At 36.9% G+C, this 16,803-nt stretch overlaps 1 protein-coding gene across 2 annotated transcripts in view; it reads right to left on the bottom strand.

Moving 5' to 3' along the window:
* ZNF277 (zinc finger protein 277) overlaps positions 1–16,803 on the bottom strand; it is a 135,431-nt gene that overhangs the window by 46,187 nt on the left and 72,441 nt on the right. For both annotated transcript variants that reach the window (XM_043872236.1, XM_043872237.1), the window contains exons 2-4: positions 16,285–16,486; positions 8,413–8,501; positions 8,091–8,173 (exon numbers count right to left, since the gene is read on the bottom strand). In XM_043872236.1, the coding sequence (XP_043728171.1) occupies positions 8,091–8,173; positions 8,413–8,501; positions 16,285–16,486 (374 nt within the window). The remainder of the gene's footprint in view (positions 1–8,090; positions 8,174–8,412; positions 8,502–16,284; positions 16,487–16,803) is intronic.

A 16,803-nucleotide genomic window follows, 5' to 3' on the forward strand; every position in this document is an offset into this window, starting at 1 on the left:
TGTCCTGACCCAGGGGCTGAACTTGAGTCTCCTGCATTGCAGGCAGATTCTTTACTGCTGGGCCACCGGGGAAGGCCATAAGTAGCTTACGCTGAAAGAAATAAGAATTTCTATTTACCACTGACCTAAGATAACAAGAAAGTAGATGAAAAAAAATCTTAGCAATGGAAACAGAATACCACTATTTATTTTCCTGTTCATCCATTTTTATTAATTCTAAAAACTGCCTATTTTGAAAATGTCACATTTGCTTATAGAAGGAAGTTCCAATATGATAAAGGATCCTGGTAAAGAATGGAGCTTGGGCTTGGAAAACAAGAGCTTGAACTCTTTCATTCCTACTTAATACAGAACAGGACTGAGGCCTTGAGCACATCTCCTCGTATCTTCAAACTTGTTTTTCCATCTAAACAGAGACAATGGTATTGCCTTAGTGATCTCACAGAGCCAATGTATATACAAATTGCCATGTAAATTTTAAGTTCTTGTTGAAGTTCAAAGTGGTAAACTTTAGGATTCAGTTTAGTATTGTTTCAGACTGTGCTTATATTTGTTTCCTAAATGAAAACAACTAAAATGAAGGTTAATATGACTCAAAGGTCACTCAAGCTAACTTCATCTCTGTTGCATTGTTAATAATAATGTTATAGTCAATGGGAAACATCTTATATTTGGGAGTCACTCTAGATGCAATTATAAGATTTATGCTACAAAGCTAGGAATTATGCAAGAAAGGTATAAATATATTTTATTTTAAAGTCACTGATATATTTTGATCCTTTATTAACAATCTCTGAAATCTATAAAGAAAGTGGCACAAGGGAGAAAAATTTTAGTGGGGATATATAATTTCATTTTGCTGTTTTACTGTGGGGTGGGGAGGTGGGATATATGAAGTAGCATTAAAAACAACCACAACAAAAAACCGTTTCTCTCCAGAGGAACAAATTGTTATATAGGTTAAATTTTTCATAAAATATTTATAATTGTCATGAATGACCTCTCAGGCTGACATTTATAATAGTGACCAAAAAAAAAAAAAAAAACAACACCAAACACCCACTTTCATGCAGCTAAATGGATGTTTCCCCTCATCCCAATTTAATTAAAAGTTGTATCTTGCCCTGAGAACTTATGAATGTCATTTATCTTCTACTGTGGGCAAATGTAAAAAACTAGTATTTTTTTTTTTATGCTTAAGTGAAAAGTGTATGCCATGATTAAGTATGTCTGCCTCAGCTATTTTATCTCTCTTCCTTTAATCCAGGAGATCTGACTATATGGCACTATAGAAATACCACACCAATACTTCAGGATCAAATTTAAGTTAATACTTTATGAACAAGGCTCAGAGAAGATACAAAACGGAACCTGACAGTCTCAACCATTAAGAGGCATCTAATCCAGTAGGGAGGAAAGGTTTTTAGATAACTATAATTGAAAAGCCAAGTAAAATACTGTTACTAATAGAGTTTAGAAAAGGTTATTAATTCTGACTGACGGCATCAGGAAGTTTTTGTGGAAAGTGTGGTATTTGAGCAATGTCTTGAGGGGTATGTTATTTACACAGGTGAGGCTGGCGTTCCTGATTGATGAAGCATATTCCTGCAAGCACCTAACACGAGTAACTGAGAGATAACGGAGTGTCTTCACTAGCGTGCAGTCTCTAAAAGAGCAGGGGCTGTGGCCTATCTCACCCACTGCTATATCAACAGCATTTGGAACAGTGTCTGGGGCAAGATAAATATTAAATAAATGAATGAATAAACTGGACCCTGGGTAACTGAAAGAAAAAAAAATGGGGAAAGATACTGGAAATGTAATGTGAGCCCAGATAAGCTTAAGAAAATGTAGGTGAAAAAGACCACTGCAAGTTTTAGGAGGATAAAGTGATCTGCTATGTGTTTTAATATTAAACTTCTAAAGGCAATGCCAACTGATTAGAGAGGTGATTCCATTTACAAGGTAACGTAAAATGCACCAGGAGCACAAAGAAAAGTATGGATACAGGACTCAGAGTTGGAACTGACAGGACTTGGCAAATGACTAAGGTGTGCAAATGAGTTAAAGATAATTCCAGAAATTTCCAAACTGAGTGACCAGGGAAATGGTGGTACTATTATGTAAGAAGAAGAAAACAAGCAAACTGCAAATTCTGGTTCAGAAAAAAACAAAGTCAGTTTTAGGCACATTAAAATTAAGGTGCGGACTGAAAATTCATATGGAAAAGTTCAACATATTGGAAGTTAGAATTGGCATTGAGAGGTAAGCCAGCAAGAAAGCTGGAGATGAACTCAATCAATGGATATTGACTTTGACTGCCTATTTCTGTGGCAGCACCAAAATTTAAGCCATCAGCCTATCAGTGGTATTTATGAACGTGCATACAGGGACCTTGGAGAACTTACCCATTTAAAACAAAAAAGGGGAAAGGATTACTGGAAGAGATTAAGATAGAATGATGAGATCAAGGGAGTATTTTTAAAGAAGGAAGCTAAAGGGAGGAAGGGGTACAAGGTATTCAAACCCTCAAGAATCTTTCCTAATTCTGTCATTCTCCCTTCAGAGTGCACATGAAAAAGTTCAAGTAAGTGTCAAGTAGGAGTCAAGCTCTTAAAAAAAAAAAAAGCAAACCTGGAAACAGAGACAAATCTTATAAATGTCACAAGGAACCAGTGAGGTCTAGAAGAAAATGGAAAAAAGTGGATCATTTAGACTCTATATACCTCTGTTACTTGTTCAGAAGCAATTTTTTTTAAAAAATGAAGTTTGTAAAAAATACTAACATGAATTTAGCAGTATAGTGAGTACTACTGAAGGATATTTAAATACAAGACATAATTCCTGCCTCAAAGATATTACAAAGCCATTTTGAACTAAGAGCAAATCATACAAAGGTATTTACACCAAATCCTTTCTTTAGAGTTCCAACTGAGAGAGTACAGACGAAGGATATCAATGCAAGTCTCACTAATGCAAATCAGGAGGGCAAATGCCACTCTGGTTTGACGTCCTCTCTCACGGACTTGAGATCCTATTGACACTGACTTGAGATCATTCAAACACAGAATGGATTATATACCCATTACCATAAAGCAAGTTAATGGGTTTAAACTACATTTATGCACCTTTCAGGTATAGTATACCAATGCACACTATTTAAAGTGGTTGAAAAAGTGCTTGTCTTTTAACATCCTTACCACCATTCACTGTTACTCTTCTCAAATCTTGTTAACATGATAGAAGGAAAAAGGTGTATTATTGTTTTGGTTGAAAGTTTTCATTTGATCATTTGGGTTTCTTTCTGGAAATGTCTGTTACTGATTTGTAGAGCTTGTTATAGCTAAAAGACATCCTGTTGTCATTGCCAATTCCCAAAGTGACAGACTTTATTTTCTTGGGCTCCAAAATCACTGCGGACGATAACTGCAGCCATGGGATTAAAAGACACTTGCTCCTTGGAAGAAAAGTTATGACAAAGCTAGAAAGCATATTAAAAAGCAGAGACATCACTTTGCCAACAAAGGTCTATATAGTCAAGCTAAGGTTTTTCCAGTAGTCATGTACGGATGTGAGAGCTAGACCACAGAAAAGGTTGAGCACCAAAGAACTGATGCTTTCAAACTGTGGTGCTAGAGAATACTCTTGAGAATCCCTTGGTGAGAAAGGGGATCAAACCAGTCAATCCTAAAGGAAAACAACCCTGAATATTCACTGGAAGGATTGATGCTGAAACTGAAGTTCCAATACTTTGGCCACCTGATGCAAAGAGTCAACTCACTGAAAAGACCCTGATGCTGGGAAAGATTGACAGTAGAAGGAATAGGGGGCAACAGTATGAGATGGTTGGATGGCATCACTGACTCAATGGACATGAGTCTGAGCAAACTCCAGGAGACTTGAAGGACAGGGAAGCCTCATGTGTTGCAGTTCATGGGGTTGCAAAGAGTCAGACATGATGGAGCGACTGAACAACAACAGTGTGGATCCACATGTATTTTCCTCCTTTTTCTACAACTCTTCAAATACCCAAATCAATGTCACTGTTAAGGCACAATATTATTGTGTTTTTTTCTTTTTTTGGCCACACTGACGCTGTGAGGCATGTGGGGCCTTAGTTCCCCCACCAGGGATCAAACCCATGCCCCCTGCATTGGGAGCATGAAGTCTTAACCACTGGAGCTCCAGGGAAGTCCCAGTATTATTGCTATTTGTACTACTGGCAACATTTACTGAGTGCTTTCTTCCTAACAGGTACTGGGGTAAGTATATTACACACATTATCTCACTTAAACTTCACAAGCCCTACGTTCTATCATTATCTCTATTCCTGAGATAACACATTTGCCTTTATTTCTCTAGATTCTACACTCTCTTATGACATGAATTACACCTTGTATAAACATCTAGTTAAGCTGGAATTCAGTGAATATGCATGTATGTATGAACTGACTTCATCATTTTTTTCTTTTAAGCTGCCATAATGCTCACTTTCATCAAATTTACCACTTTGTCAGAGTATAAAGTTGCTAAAAAGATGGGATGTTGTGATTTGTTATAAGAAATATGTATTTGGCTTTAGTCCCCATTTCTGGCACTTAGCTCCTAAAATGCTGGGAATTTCATAAGTGTTGAGAGTCATAAACGTGTTTCTTGTTATGTTAATGAACTGACTTTTGGAGAGCACATAGGCAACTTAAGGATGAAGGCCTACAATGTGATTTTGAAGGTTGGAACTTCATATCCCTCAATGGCCAATGATTTAATCAATCATGCCTAGTATTTAATGAGGTTTTTATAAAAATCCAAGCACTACCTGGGAAGCCTACCATAAAACCCCAAAAGGACACGGTTCAGAGAGCCTCCAGGTTGATGAATCAGAAAATGTCTACATGCTGCCTTGCATGTGTGCATGCTCAGTCGCTCAGTCATGTCCAGCGTTTTGCCACCCCGAGGACTGTAGCCCATCAGGCTCCTCTGTCCATGAGATTTTCCTGGCAAGAATATAGGAGTGAGTTGCCATTTTCTCCAGGGGATCTTCCTGACCCAGGGATTGAACTCATGTCTCCTGAATTGCAGGCAGATTCTATACCACTGAGCCACCTGAACATGCTGCCTTGGTGGGCCTCAGATTTCATGGGGACAGAGCTTCTTTGGTATCTCACCCTAAGTATCTTTTCATCTGGATGTCAGTTCACATTCATTAGCATGCTTTGTATCATTACCAGTCATCTAGTGAGTAAACTAGCTTCCTGAGTTCTGTGAACCAAAACCAAGGAAGGTGGGTGGTCGTGACAGCCACTTTATAGACGTTTATAGCCAGTTGGTCAGAAGTACAGGTAAAACCTCGATTTGTGAATGGTATATGAAGTAGATATATAAAGAATGTTCAAACCACCACACAATTACAGTCATTTCACATGCTAGCAAAGGAATGTTCAAAATTCTCTAAGCTAGGCTTCAACAGTATGTGAACCGAGAGCTCCCAGATGTTCAAGCTGGATTGAGAAAAGGCAGAGAGAGGAACCAGAGATCAAATTTCCAGCATCCGTTGTATAATAGAAAAAGCAAGACAATTCCAGAAAAACATCTACTTCTGCTTCACTGACTATGCTAAAGCCTTTGACTGTGTGGATCATAACAAACTGTGGAAAATTCTTCAAGAGATGGGAATACCAGACCATGTGACCTGCCTCCTGAGAAACCTGTATGCAGGTCAATGAGCAACAGTTAGAACCAGACATGGAACAATGGACTGGTTCAAAACTGGGAAAGGAGTATGTCAAGGATGTATACTATCATCTTGCTTATTTAACTTAAATACAGAGTACATCATGAGAAATGCTAGGCTGGGCTGGATGAAAGACAAGCTGGAATCAAGATTGCCAGGAGAAATATCAATAACCTCAGATGTGTAGATGACATAACCCTTATGGCAGAAAGCAAAGAAGAACTAAAGAGCCTGTTGATGACAGTGAAAGAGGAGAGTGAAAAAGCTGGCTTAAAACTCAACATTCAAAAAACGAAGACCATGACACCTGGTCCCATCACTTCACAGCAAACAGATGGGGAAACAATGGGAACAGTGACAGATTTTATTTTCTTGGGCTCTAAAATCACTGCAGATAGTGACTGCAGCCATGAAATTAAAAGACACTTGCATCTTGAAGAAAAGCTATGACAAACCTAGAGAACATAATAAAAAGCAGCGACATTCCTTTGCCAACTTCCAGTAGTCATGTATGGATGTGAGAGATGGATCATAAAGAAAACTGAGCGCTGAAGAATTGATACTTTTAAACTGCAGTGTTGGAGAAGACTATAGAGACTCCCTTGGACAGCAAGGAGATCAAACCAGTCAATCCTGAAGGAAATCAACCCTGAGTATTCACTGGAAGGACTGATGCTGAAGCTGAAGCTCCAATACTTTGGCTACCTGCTGTGAAGAGCTGATTCTTTGGAAAAGAGCCTGATGCTGGCAAAGATAGAAGGCAGAAGGAGAAGGGGGCGCCAGAGGATGAGATGGTTGGATGGCATCACCAGTTCAATGGACATGAGTTTGAACCAGCTCTGGGAGATGGTGAAGGACAGGGAAGCCTGGGATGCTGCAGTCCATCAGGTCGCAAAGTGTCAACTGAGGGACTGAACAACATATGAAGTGGATGTCAGTCTTGCAGGTCTGAGCCCTTGACCTGTGGCATCTGATGCTGTCTTTGGATAGACAATGTCAGGACTGAGTTTTACTATATCGACAGAGTATCCAGCTGGTGTCAGAGAATTGCTTGGTGGTGTGAGTTAAGAGCCCATATGCTGAAGCTGGTGTCAGAATCTTCAAAGGTTACCTCAACTTTATAGATGCACATATTTCTGGAAACTTGAATCTATCTACAGGTATACAGTAAAGATTCTGTGTACTGAGTAACAGTAACCACTGAAGTAGTACAGTTTAAGTTCTTATAAAGAAACCTATAGGAGCACTAGGATTATGATAGCTGAGCATTCTTGACTAAGAACACTGTAAGAGTGAAAAAATTCATGAAAATAAAAAATTATGAATAAGTACTACCAAACAAAATTCATAAAATGTTAGCAAATTTATCCTGACTCTGTGGATTTCTTATATATTACAATAAGGAAAGAAGAGAAGTCCTCTTTCTTCATTGGGTTTGTTGCTACAGGAAAAGCATAATTTTTCTTATATATAAATCAATACCCAACAATACCATCTCTGCTTATGGGAGAAATAAACAGCTGGGATGTTTATAAAACATAATGTGCTTCAGGGGACTTTCTCAAATCTTATGACTTTAGTAGACAGATATTATTTTCCTCCTAGATCTCTTGAGGATTTAGCAGAAGTACTACATTCTCTTACAATATATCTAGCTGAGTCCAAAGATACAGGGAACACTTCAGTAAATACTAAAAGAAGAAAAAACGAGCCAGTCATTTTCAAGTAATAATTGATATTTATTGACAAATAATGGAAAATTGGATACTTTTAAATAAAATTAGTAACTTCAAAAAATTAACCAATTTCTATTCAACTTCTGAAAATGAAAATTTTCACAATTGTATATGCTGTTATCTTTTGAAAAGATACTGTAATTTTCAAATTAGTGTACTTACTGTTAAGGCTGAAAATGAGAAAGGGTATTACCATCAAACTATATGCTTAATTCATAAAGAGGAACAGAAGAAGTGCTCGTGCGTAGCACATTCCAGTGGGAGAAAAAAGTTAATCAATTCAACTCAATTTTAGCTGAGGGCATTTTTCCACGACTGCTGAACCCTAGCATGTGTCAGGCAACTAAAATTACACTAAAGTGTGTAAGCTCTGTTGTTATTTTAGAGATAATCCAGGAAGCAAAACAAAGCCAAAAATTCTCTCTGCATTTTTAACATGAAATGCTTTAATCTTCAATCGAATGTATACTTTTTCTGTTTTAAGATCTTTATGCATTATCTCCTTTTTTGTGTATATTTGAAAGTTTCCAGAATAAAAACAAACAAACAAAAAGAACAATAACAAAAATGATTCTGTATTTCCAACACACTATTCATTGTTTAAAATAAGTCTTACTACTTACCAGTCTCTGCTTTTGAAGTTCTTCTCTAAGAATTCTATCTTCTGGTAAAACATCACATAACAAAAAATAATTGTCTTGTTCTTCTGTTGAGATATGAGAAAAATAAATGAGAAATGTTATTTTTCACTTAAAAAATTGTTTTATTTCTTAAAAAAATCTCTTCTGGTGTATAGTTCTGTTTTAGCTTCATTGAAGTTATTAGAAAATATAAACAGAGAAATTTAATTTTAGCTATTATTTTAGAGAATTACAACTAAAGAAAGATTATTCATTTGAATTTTTGGATTGCAGGGGAAAGATGGTAGTCAAGATGTACACTTACCAGATGGAGCTGCAGAATTGATTCTTATCACACTACAAAAATCTGTAATGGGCTGTTCAGTGAACCTTTTCCTCCAATATAAAATGTACCTTAGAACAATCATAAAGAAAGAATAGTGAGAAGACGCAATGAACTACTTACTTGAGAATGACAGGATTTTATAAGAACATTATCTTAAAGCAACAAATCAAATGTTGACTGAAAACTGCTAGAAAATTTGTGAATAGAAAGGCAATAGAGCATTGTAGAACCATGAAATATTTAATGAAATAACATTACCCTGTAAGGGCATGAAAATGATTACATTTTACCATCCACAAATTCAAGAAACAGACATACGGGAAAATTAAAATGAACTATTTTTATGTAATAGTGAAGTTTTTTTGAAAATCACATCTATGTTTATGTGAATTTAAAATGCAACAATGATTAAAAAGGCTTCATCACACATTTTCCAATAAATTGAAAGCTGGGTGTTTACCTTATACATCAAAAGAAGAGATCATGATGACAATGCAACAAAAGGTCTGTCTAAATTGAATATCTATATAACAAGATAGAACAATTCCATATTGTCCATGCTGTATCTGAAAGGAGGGAAATTTAGCTTTTAGAAAAATAGCCAAGCTTACAATTCCTGTATCTAATGAGCTGAGTTAGAAGCAGGACACTGGCTAAATTTAAAAGCAAAGCATAATAGCCAGACTTGTGTCATTTGACGAAAGAGGGAGAAAGATGACAGGATTCAACAGACTGCTCATCTTTCCATTTACCTAAAAAGATTTATATTAACAACTGCAATCCCATTTATCAAATTTACAAAGAAGAGAATGTGATCTCCTTCATGGAGGAGAAAGGAGATGGAAAGGTGGACTATATAGTTGACAATTTATCAGAACACATGGTCAATGGATAAAAAAAGAAACTTACAACAAAGAACCAAAACCTGTGAAAGAGATGGAACTTAGTGATACAGATAAAGTACACAGAAACAATACATTTAAATGGCCTGCTACAGCACCAAGCAGTGTTCTGCATATAGTAGGTCCACACTAAATGTTTTAAAGAGGTAGAAGAGTATCTAAAGACTCTTGTAAGGTTCTCTAAGTAGCCTCCAACCCCCAGTATTTCAGCTCTTTTTAATTCTCTCCTTAATTTCCCAAACCTATAGTCCCCTATAGAAAGGACATACATTACATATTAGGGGAAAAAAATGTGCTGGGAGAGAGGTCTGAGAGAAAGAGAGAACCATGACATGAGCTTATATAAAATATAAATGGATAACAACACCATGTATAGAATATACAAGTAAAAGAAGTAAAAGAATAATGTGTAACAATAGAACCACATGCTTTAGTTCATTCTTCTCATGTATAACCATGCTGTCAACCTGGATGGGTAAGAAGGGGGAGAAACCTTTCCTTATAAAACAGTGCTAGACCTTATTTTAAGAGATCTGAAAATGATGTATCTTAGGCTCCAGCTCACCCTCAAATGATAAATAGTATAAATAATGAACTACAACCCTATGGCTAGCTTACTGGCTTCCACATTAGAAGTAACAGAGCAGAAAGCATTTCAGATCCATCAAAGAACACAGAAAGAGAAAAGGCACCTCTAAAAGGCTTATTTCTTTTGCCATTCTGGCCAGCTTCAGCAACCTTCCACTTCCCAGTTATCTTACACAGTTACTCTCATTCTCCTCCTTTCCATTTCCCACTAGTTGCTTTTTTTCCCTCTCCAGGGGAAAGAGAAAAAAAAGGCAAGAGAAGACTTAAGAGAATAAAAGTGACATTCCCAGACACTCTTCTTACTCTTCCCTCAGCATATTTTCTATTGCAGAGTGGTGACACGGATGAAGGACCACAAGAGAAGGTCCAGTAGAGATGTCAGGAATGGAAGATGGATCGTTCTTCCAAACAGAAATACACACACATCTATTTTCATGACTAATCAAATTCACACAGCAGGACCAGGTGCTAAGATAACTGACTTAAAAAACTAGAAGAGTCACGTTTTATCTGGAGCTCCCTCATGGCTACCACTAGAATACACCAAGGAAAGGCTCATCACTCTTGATTACTATTCCACTGAAGTGGGTGATATCCTCTGGGAAAAACAGAATAGTGACCAGCCCATTAGCCTACAGTTTGTTAAAAGGCAATCATAACTGCATGAAGCAGATGACCAGATAAGAGCAGATACTAGTGATGAGACTGTCCTGTGAACTGTCATTGACTAATTCTGTAACAGAGTCAACACAATAAGAGTCTCTTACCTGCACATATCGTGAGCTAGAAGTAGTTTAGCTTTCCAAATTAAACCTATGGTCAAACCCTCATAGTTGATGTTTTATTAACTGATTACACCAGCCCCGCAGGCAACAGTGAGTAGAGAGAAGCAGGGCCTTTGCCTTTAGAGATATAAATTTGAATTGAAAGGTTTTTTAAAACTTCTGAAACTTGGCTTACTCATTTGCAAAATGGATTGCTGATAATTAAATAGGATGATACATGTAAAGCAGCACCCACCATTCTGGGTGTTTAATAAATGGCCGGTTAATATTATAAGGAAAAATAACATAATTAGATAAAACTAGAGTAATAAAGAATTTGTTTATTCCAAAGAAATCCTGGCATCCAAAACAACAACAAAAACAATGATAACATTTCATCAAACATGTAATGAGCAAGTTACAACAGTTGTATTAGTAGTGTCAGAAGGCACACACAGGTGCCTAAGGTGGAGGAAGAGTAGAGTGATCAGAGGATGATAACTATGAGCAGCTCCTGTTACTGAGACCCTACCTGCCCAAGGTCACACAACTGTGACCTTTCAAATTGGGATCTGCTGTCTCCAAATTTTAAGTCTTCTACAACATCATGTCTCTCATGTCACTTGAGTACCAATTTACATAAGAACCTCAAAACAAGAAAAAAGCAGGAGAAAGCCTCTAGAATTATATTAATAGTTGTAAAGGATAGTTGAAGAATTTCCTCAGAGACCATGGAGAGACTCAACTTCCTTAGAGCCCTTGGAAAACAGTTTTTGACAGGGAAAAACCAAAGTACAGAAATGATGTCTGAAGGGAGAGGGAAGGTCTTCCCTTTCTGAAAAGCATACTCCCTAAAAGCAGCTCTTAATCTGAACTGCTCCTAATCTCCTGTGTAGGTATTGAGAGTTTACACCAGCTGTTTGGGGCTGTGGAATTGGAACTGCTTGACTAGGCAAGAGAGATTCTGAAGTGAAGTGAAAGTCACTCAATCGTGTCTGACTCCTTGTGACCCCGTGGACGGTAGCCCGCCAGGCTCCTCTGTCCAAGAGATTCTCCAGGCAAGAATTCTGGAGTGAGTTGCCATTTCCTTCTCCAGGGGATCTTCCGAACTCAGGGATTGAACCCTGGTCTCCTGCACTGCAGGCAGATTCTTTACCCACTGAGCCACCAAGGAAGAGCCCAAGAGAGACCCTACAGTGGCACTAATTCTTCTGAAGTCCTGATTCCAAAAGTCAATGACTCTGAGTCTCCAAGGACTTCGATGTTCACTCCTATTCTCTATGGTCTTTGACAAGAAGGTTCACGTCACATATTTGTTTTGTATCACTGTTTACCTCAATGTGGTAGGCACAAGGGACATGATAACTAACAGCAGCTGACTTAAAATCATGGAGAGAGCCTGTCTGACAGAACCTCAGTTACGCTCCTCAAATTGTTAAGGCTTCCCATGGTGTGAAGGGAGAGAAAATGTTGTTATATTCTTACAGTCTAGAGGCCTTTACATTCATTAAAAGTTATTTTATTGCTCCATGAACAAGTAGTTATGAATTCTGGAAAGGATGTTTTTTAGACACCAGCTCTAGGAACATCTCTGAGATGTTGTTAGGCAGTTTCTGAGGAAAAGAGAATAATGCAGGTAAGAGGTCAGTCCAATAGACACAAAGTTGTCATTTGAGTGGTCTCCTCCTGACCAAAGGTTGGGTGACACCAATATCAAATGAAAAAAATCATGCTACAAAAGTGAAATATTATCATAAACTACCATATAAGTTAAATATATTATCATATCTTATGGTATATGAACAGATCTGAACTACAACAAATTTTTGACCTAAGTCTAGATTTAAGATGCATCACAGTTATCACATAATAATACTTTTAGTTTACCACAGAATTAAGAAGTGTCAATATGTCCATTTTCCTGTGGTTGGTAAAAACATTCAGATAAACTGTATTCAACCGAGAGATGTCTTAAAGACAGCAGATGTTCAACACATGCATTTATGGCATTTTTTCCTACCCACTAAAACTTATTGTTCCATGTTAAGAAATCATTTAGTATTTCTTCATTTTTTTCCTACTTCTTTAGTTTACTTAAAGCTACAGTTGCAGCCACCCAATACCTAAAGGAAGCCAAGAAATAATATGTGGTATGCACCCTTTATTTGGAGGATAGTTATCACAGCATTTCATATTTTATTAAAAAGCCACAAAAGTAATTATTTGGTCATCAGCAAATACTTTCTTTCAAAGAATTTTAATCATGTCTAGCCAGAAATCTTTGTAGTAATATCATCTTCCCTGTCCAACTCCCCACTGTAACTGGTGTGATACTGACAGAAGCATAAAGATTTGAGATATAGTTGTTAATTAAGTAGCATGGAATGAGTGGAATCTAATATAGAAAGCAGCAAAGAATTAGGAGTTAACATTTTTCTTCTGGAAAAGTTTTACCTACTGCATAAAGCTAGCAAATAGCTTATATAAATAGCTATGTTAATAAATGGATCAAAGGAGAGATTTTGTTTATTTGCTCGTGGAAAGTTTTACTGTTACTTTGTTCCAATAAAGAAAATGTTAAATATATTCCACATTTTTAGGTGAGAGCTTATTTCTTACAAAGGATGAGGTAAGTGCATCTCTTATCTATTATTTATGATCTTTATTACTTATTGTGCTCAGAAGCAACAACTCTTCTCTGAGAAGCATATATAATAATTATTACATATATTAATTATTCAACCTATAAAGCAGTTCTGAGTGAATTAATCCATGCCAACTGAACTCACTGTCCCTTCCTCCCCTCAATAACTGTTAAGAAAAAGTCATATAATGCTGAGAAGGTTCCAGTTTAATTCTGATCACAGCAGTCAATGCGTGCACTGTTTTGGAGAGGAATTTTTAGTTTCCTTAAAAGCAGGCAGGTAATACCTAAAAGAGGCTGAATATTTTAAAAGATATTAAAGTCTATTCATATACATTCCTGGTCAATTTGAATTCATCATGTTTTTACTTCCTGAGAATGAAACTAATTTAATTACGACAGTTGACAAGGAAAATCTAGATTTCCAAATGTAAAGTACATGCTAACTACACATTTTATTTAGAAAGCACTTCTATCAGACAAGCACCTTTTTCTTTTTACTTAAAGCATCCATTTTATTACATGGTTGCATTTAGAATGTGATTGATCTTAACATTTGATTATCAACTCCGAAGACCTGAGACCTAGCAAATAATTTGATTTTCCTGCCCACATACAGATGAGATTGACAACAATGATAAAAAGAGAGATGGATTAGAACAAATATAGCCACTCAGCTATCTTACGTAAGTACAGAGGATAAAATACAAACTCCGATTCAGACATTCCTTACAGATTTTAGAAGAGAAAGAAAAATTCAACATTACTCAATTATCACTGGTTGATCATCACATTTTTCTGCAATTTCTGAGGGAGAATTTGCATTTATATCACAAAAAAGAGTAAGGAAATATAGTTTTACATCAAAGAAAAACCAAGTGATACAAAATTTAGAAAAGCATAACTTAGCTGATACTCCTATCAATGGTTATTTGAGTAAGTAAACAATTTAAAGCTCTCTAGCTTAAGAAGTGTCTAAAACAAAACCAACAGATCTGACTACATGTAACTTTGTAGCATGTAAGAGAAAACTCCCAAAACACACATACACACACGTATATACATACATATACAAATATTTTAATTGAAAATAAAGAACAATGGATGAGAATGAGAAGCACAGCTTCTCCACTGAAAGCTTGTAAAAATCAGTTTATTCTAGGAAATTCTTTGCTGGTTTAGTGGTTAGGACTGTACGCTCCCACTGCAGGGGGCCCAGGTTTGACCTCCAGCAGGGAACTAAGATTCCCACAAGCGTTGTATGGTGTGGCCAAAAAAAAAACTCATTCTAGGAGTTGGTGACATATATTCTTCATATAACTTTCTATGCCCCCTAAGCATACAGCCCCAAGGCTACTCAAATGCTGAGTGGCAATGCTGAATGGATAAAAGCAGCCACCACACAGGAGGCACACAGCGGACATTCAGAATAGGTGCTACGCGGCTGAGAAGGACAAAAGGGCTACAGAACAGCTAATATTACCCCTGTGGGCACTGTGGTTATTTGTCCTTAAAAAACAAACTGTTACTCTAGAAGTTTAGAGTACTTAGAACCTGAAATGAAAATTTCTCAAAACAAATTTTACAAACCATAATTAGATTTTCAGGTCAGCAACAAATGCCTATTGAAAACTTAAGCTCTAGTTGCAGAAAACTAAGACTTAAAATATGTCTTTTGTAACCAAAATATAATTAAAAACTTGGCTACTATTTATTGGGTATGAAAGATATCAGATGCTAGTTGGTGCTACACATATCCTGCTTTTATATAATGCTCAACAATCTTAGGGCTGGTGTTACCCTCATTTTATAGATAAGAAAACTGATGCTTAGAGAAGTAAGTAGCTTGCTGGGAGTCATATGGTAAGAAAGTCACTGAGCCTGCATTCAATCCTAGGCTGGCTGGGTTTCACAGTCCACTCTTAATAATACAGCTTGATGTTTGCAAAACCCATCCTAAGAAAGAAGTCTCTTGCTAAGAATAATGTGGTCTGGCAGATACAGAATTTAGATGCAAGGACATTACAATATCTGGGCTACTCTAATGTTCTGTAGGGAAATCAATGCAGAATATCTCAAAATGGGACTTTACCAGATATACCAAAATGTGTGCTGTCAGTAACTATCCTAAGCTAGTTAACTACCACCATATTTGCAACAATATATATGACCTATATATATAGGTCATTATGTATAATGACCTATACATAACTACTCCATTAGACCTGCTTAAGAGAAGGCATGTCTCTTAGACAATCACTTCCAAGAAGCAGTCTAGAATCAGCAAGTCTAGCTCACTTCAGGATCCGGCTATACAGGTTAGGTTCCTACATTTCTCACCACGTCCAGTGTTGGCAGTTACTCAGCCACTCACACCTATCTTCTCTTCATCTTCTTCATCCTCTTCCTCTGAGCACCTCAGTCACTTACCTTAGCTGCTGTCTCCTTTTATACCCCTTATACCCCTCTGGATTGTTGAAAGACTCACTTTTTCTGATTTTCAACTTTATCATAACACTTAAGATCCAAGGATCCCCTTTCCCCCAAACCTCCCTTTGGGTGGCTTAAAAAAAATTTTTTTTTTTTACCAAGTTTATTCTGGGCTGTCAGGAAGAACTCACTTAGCTGGAGAATGTGTGTATCCTGAAATATAAAAAGGACATCAATCTGATAGAGACCAACAATGCCAAAAATTTCATGAGGTGTGGTAAAGGGAGTATTATCAACTCTTTAGAAAGTTGGTCTGCTTCCAGAATTTGTAGAAATACAAGAGTATGTAACATTTTCAAATACAACTTGCTCAAGAATGCAAATAAGCTCAAAGTTGAAAAAAGGCTAAGGTGAAACCTGAAAAAGAGTATGAATTTTCATATTTCTACAGGAATAATTAAGTTATACCTTTCCACTATGAAATAGTAAACCTAATTCTTCTATGGATGAAAACAAAATTTACCTTCGGAAATCAGCAACCAACTTGACATCAGCTATGACAATCTTATGTTCAATAATCATGTGTTTCAGAAGTTTGTCTTGTTCAACCACAGGAAAATGTTCTTCACAGAAAATACAAGGCACAGATGGAGAACCTTCTAAGCTGGTGGTGCCACCTGGACTTTCTGGCAGAGAAAGCGGCTCCAAGATATAATCCTTAGTATCTGGGAGAGACAAAAAGAAAGAGGAAAAAAGCTGAAATCAACTCCCTTTAGAAGGATGACTTCTTGACTATTGCATTAAAAGGATCCTAAAGATGTTTACATAATTTCAAAAAGAAAATACACAGTACCAGAGAGCAAGATACTTTATTACATCTTAAATAGCTTCTGCAACCCAGAGGCAAAGAGTATTACAAAGCAGCTCAAACTCCCCATTTGTTGGCCTGAATGGGGGAAACTCATTTGTCAGGACAGCTGTGCAACCTCATTCTTGGACAGTGGCCAATGGCAGCAACTCTAGGGGAACTTGAGGGGGAGGC

Source organism: Cervus elaphus, chromosome 18, assembly GCF_910594005.1.
Source record: "Cervus elaphus chromosome 18, mCerEla1.1, whole genome shotgun sequence".
In the NCBI taxonomy this organism is placed as follows: Eukaryota; Metazoa; Chordata; class Mammalia; order Artiodactyla; family Cervidae; genus Cervus; species Cervus elaphus.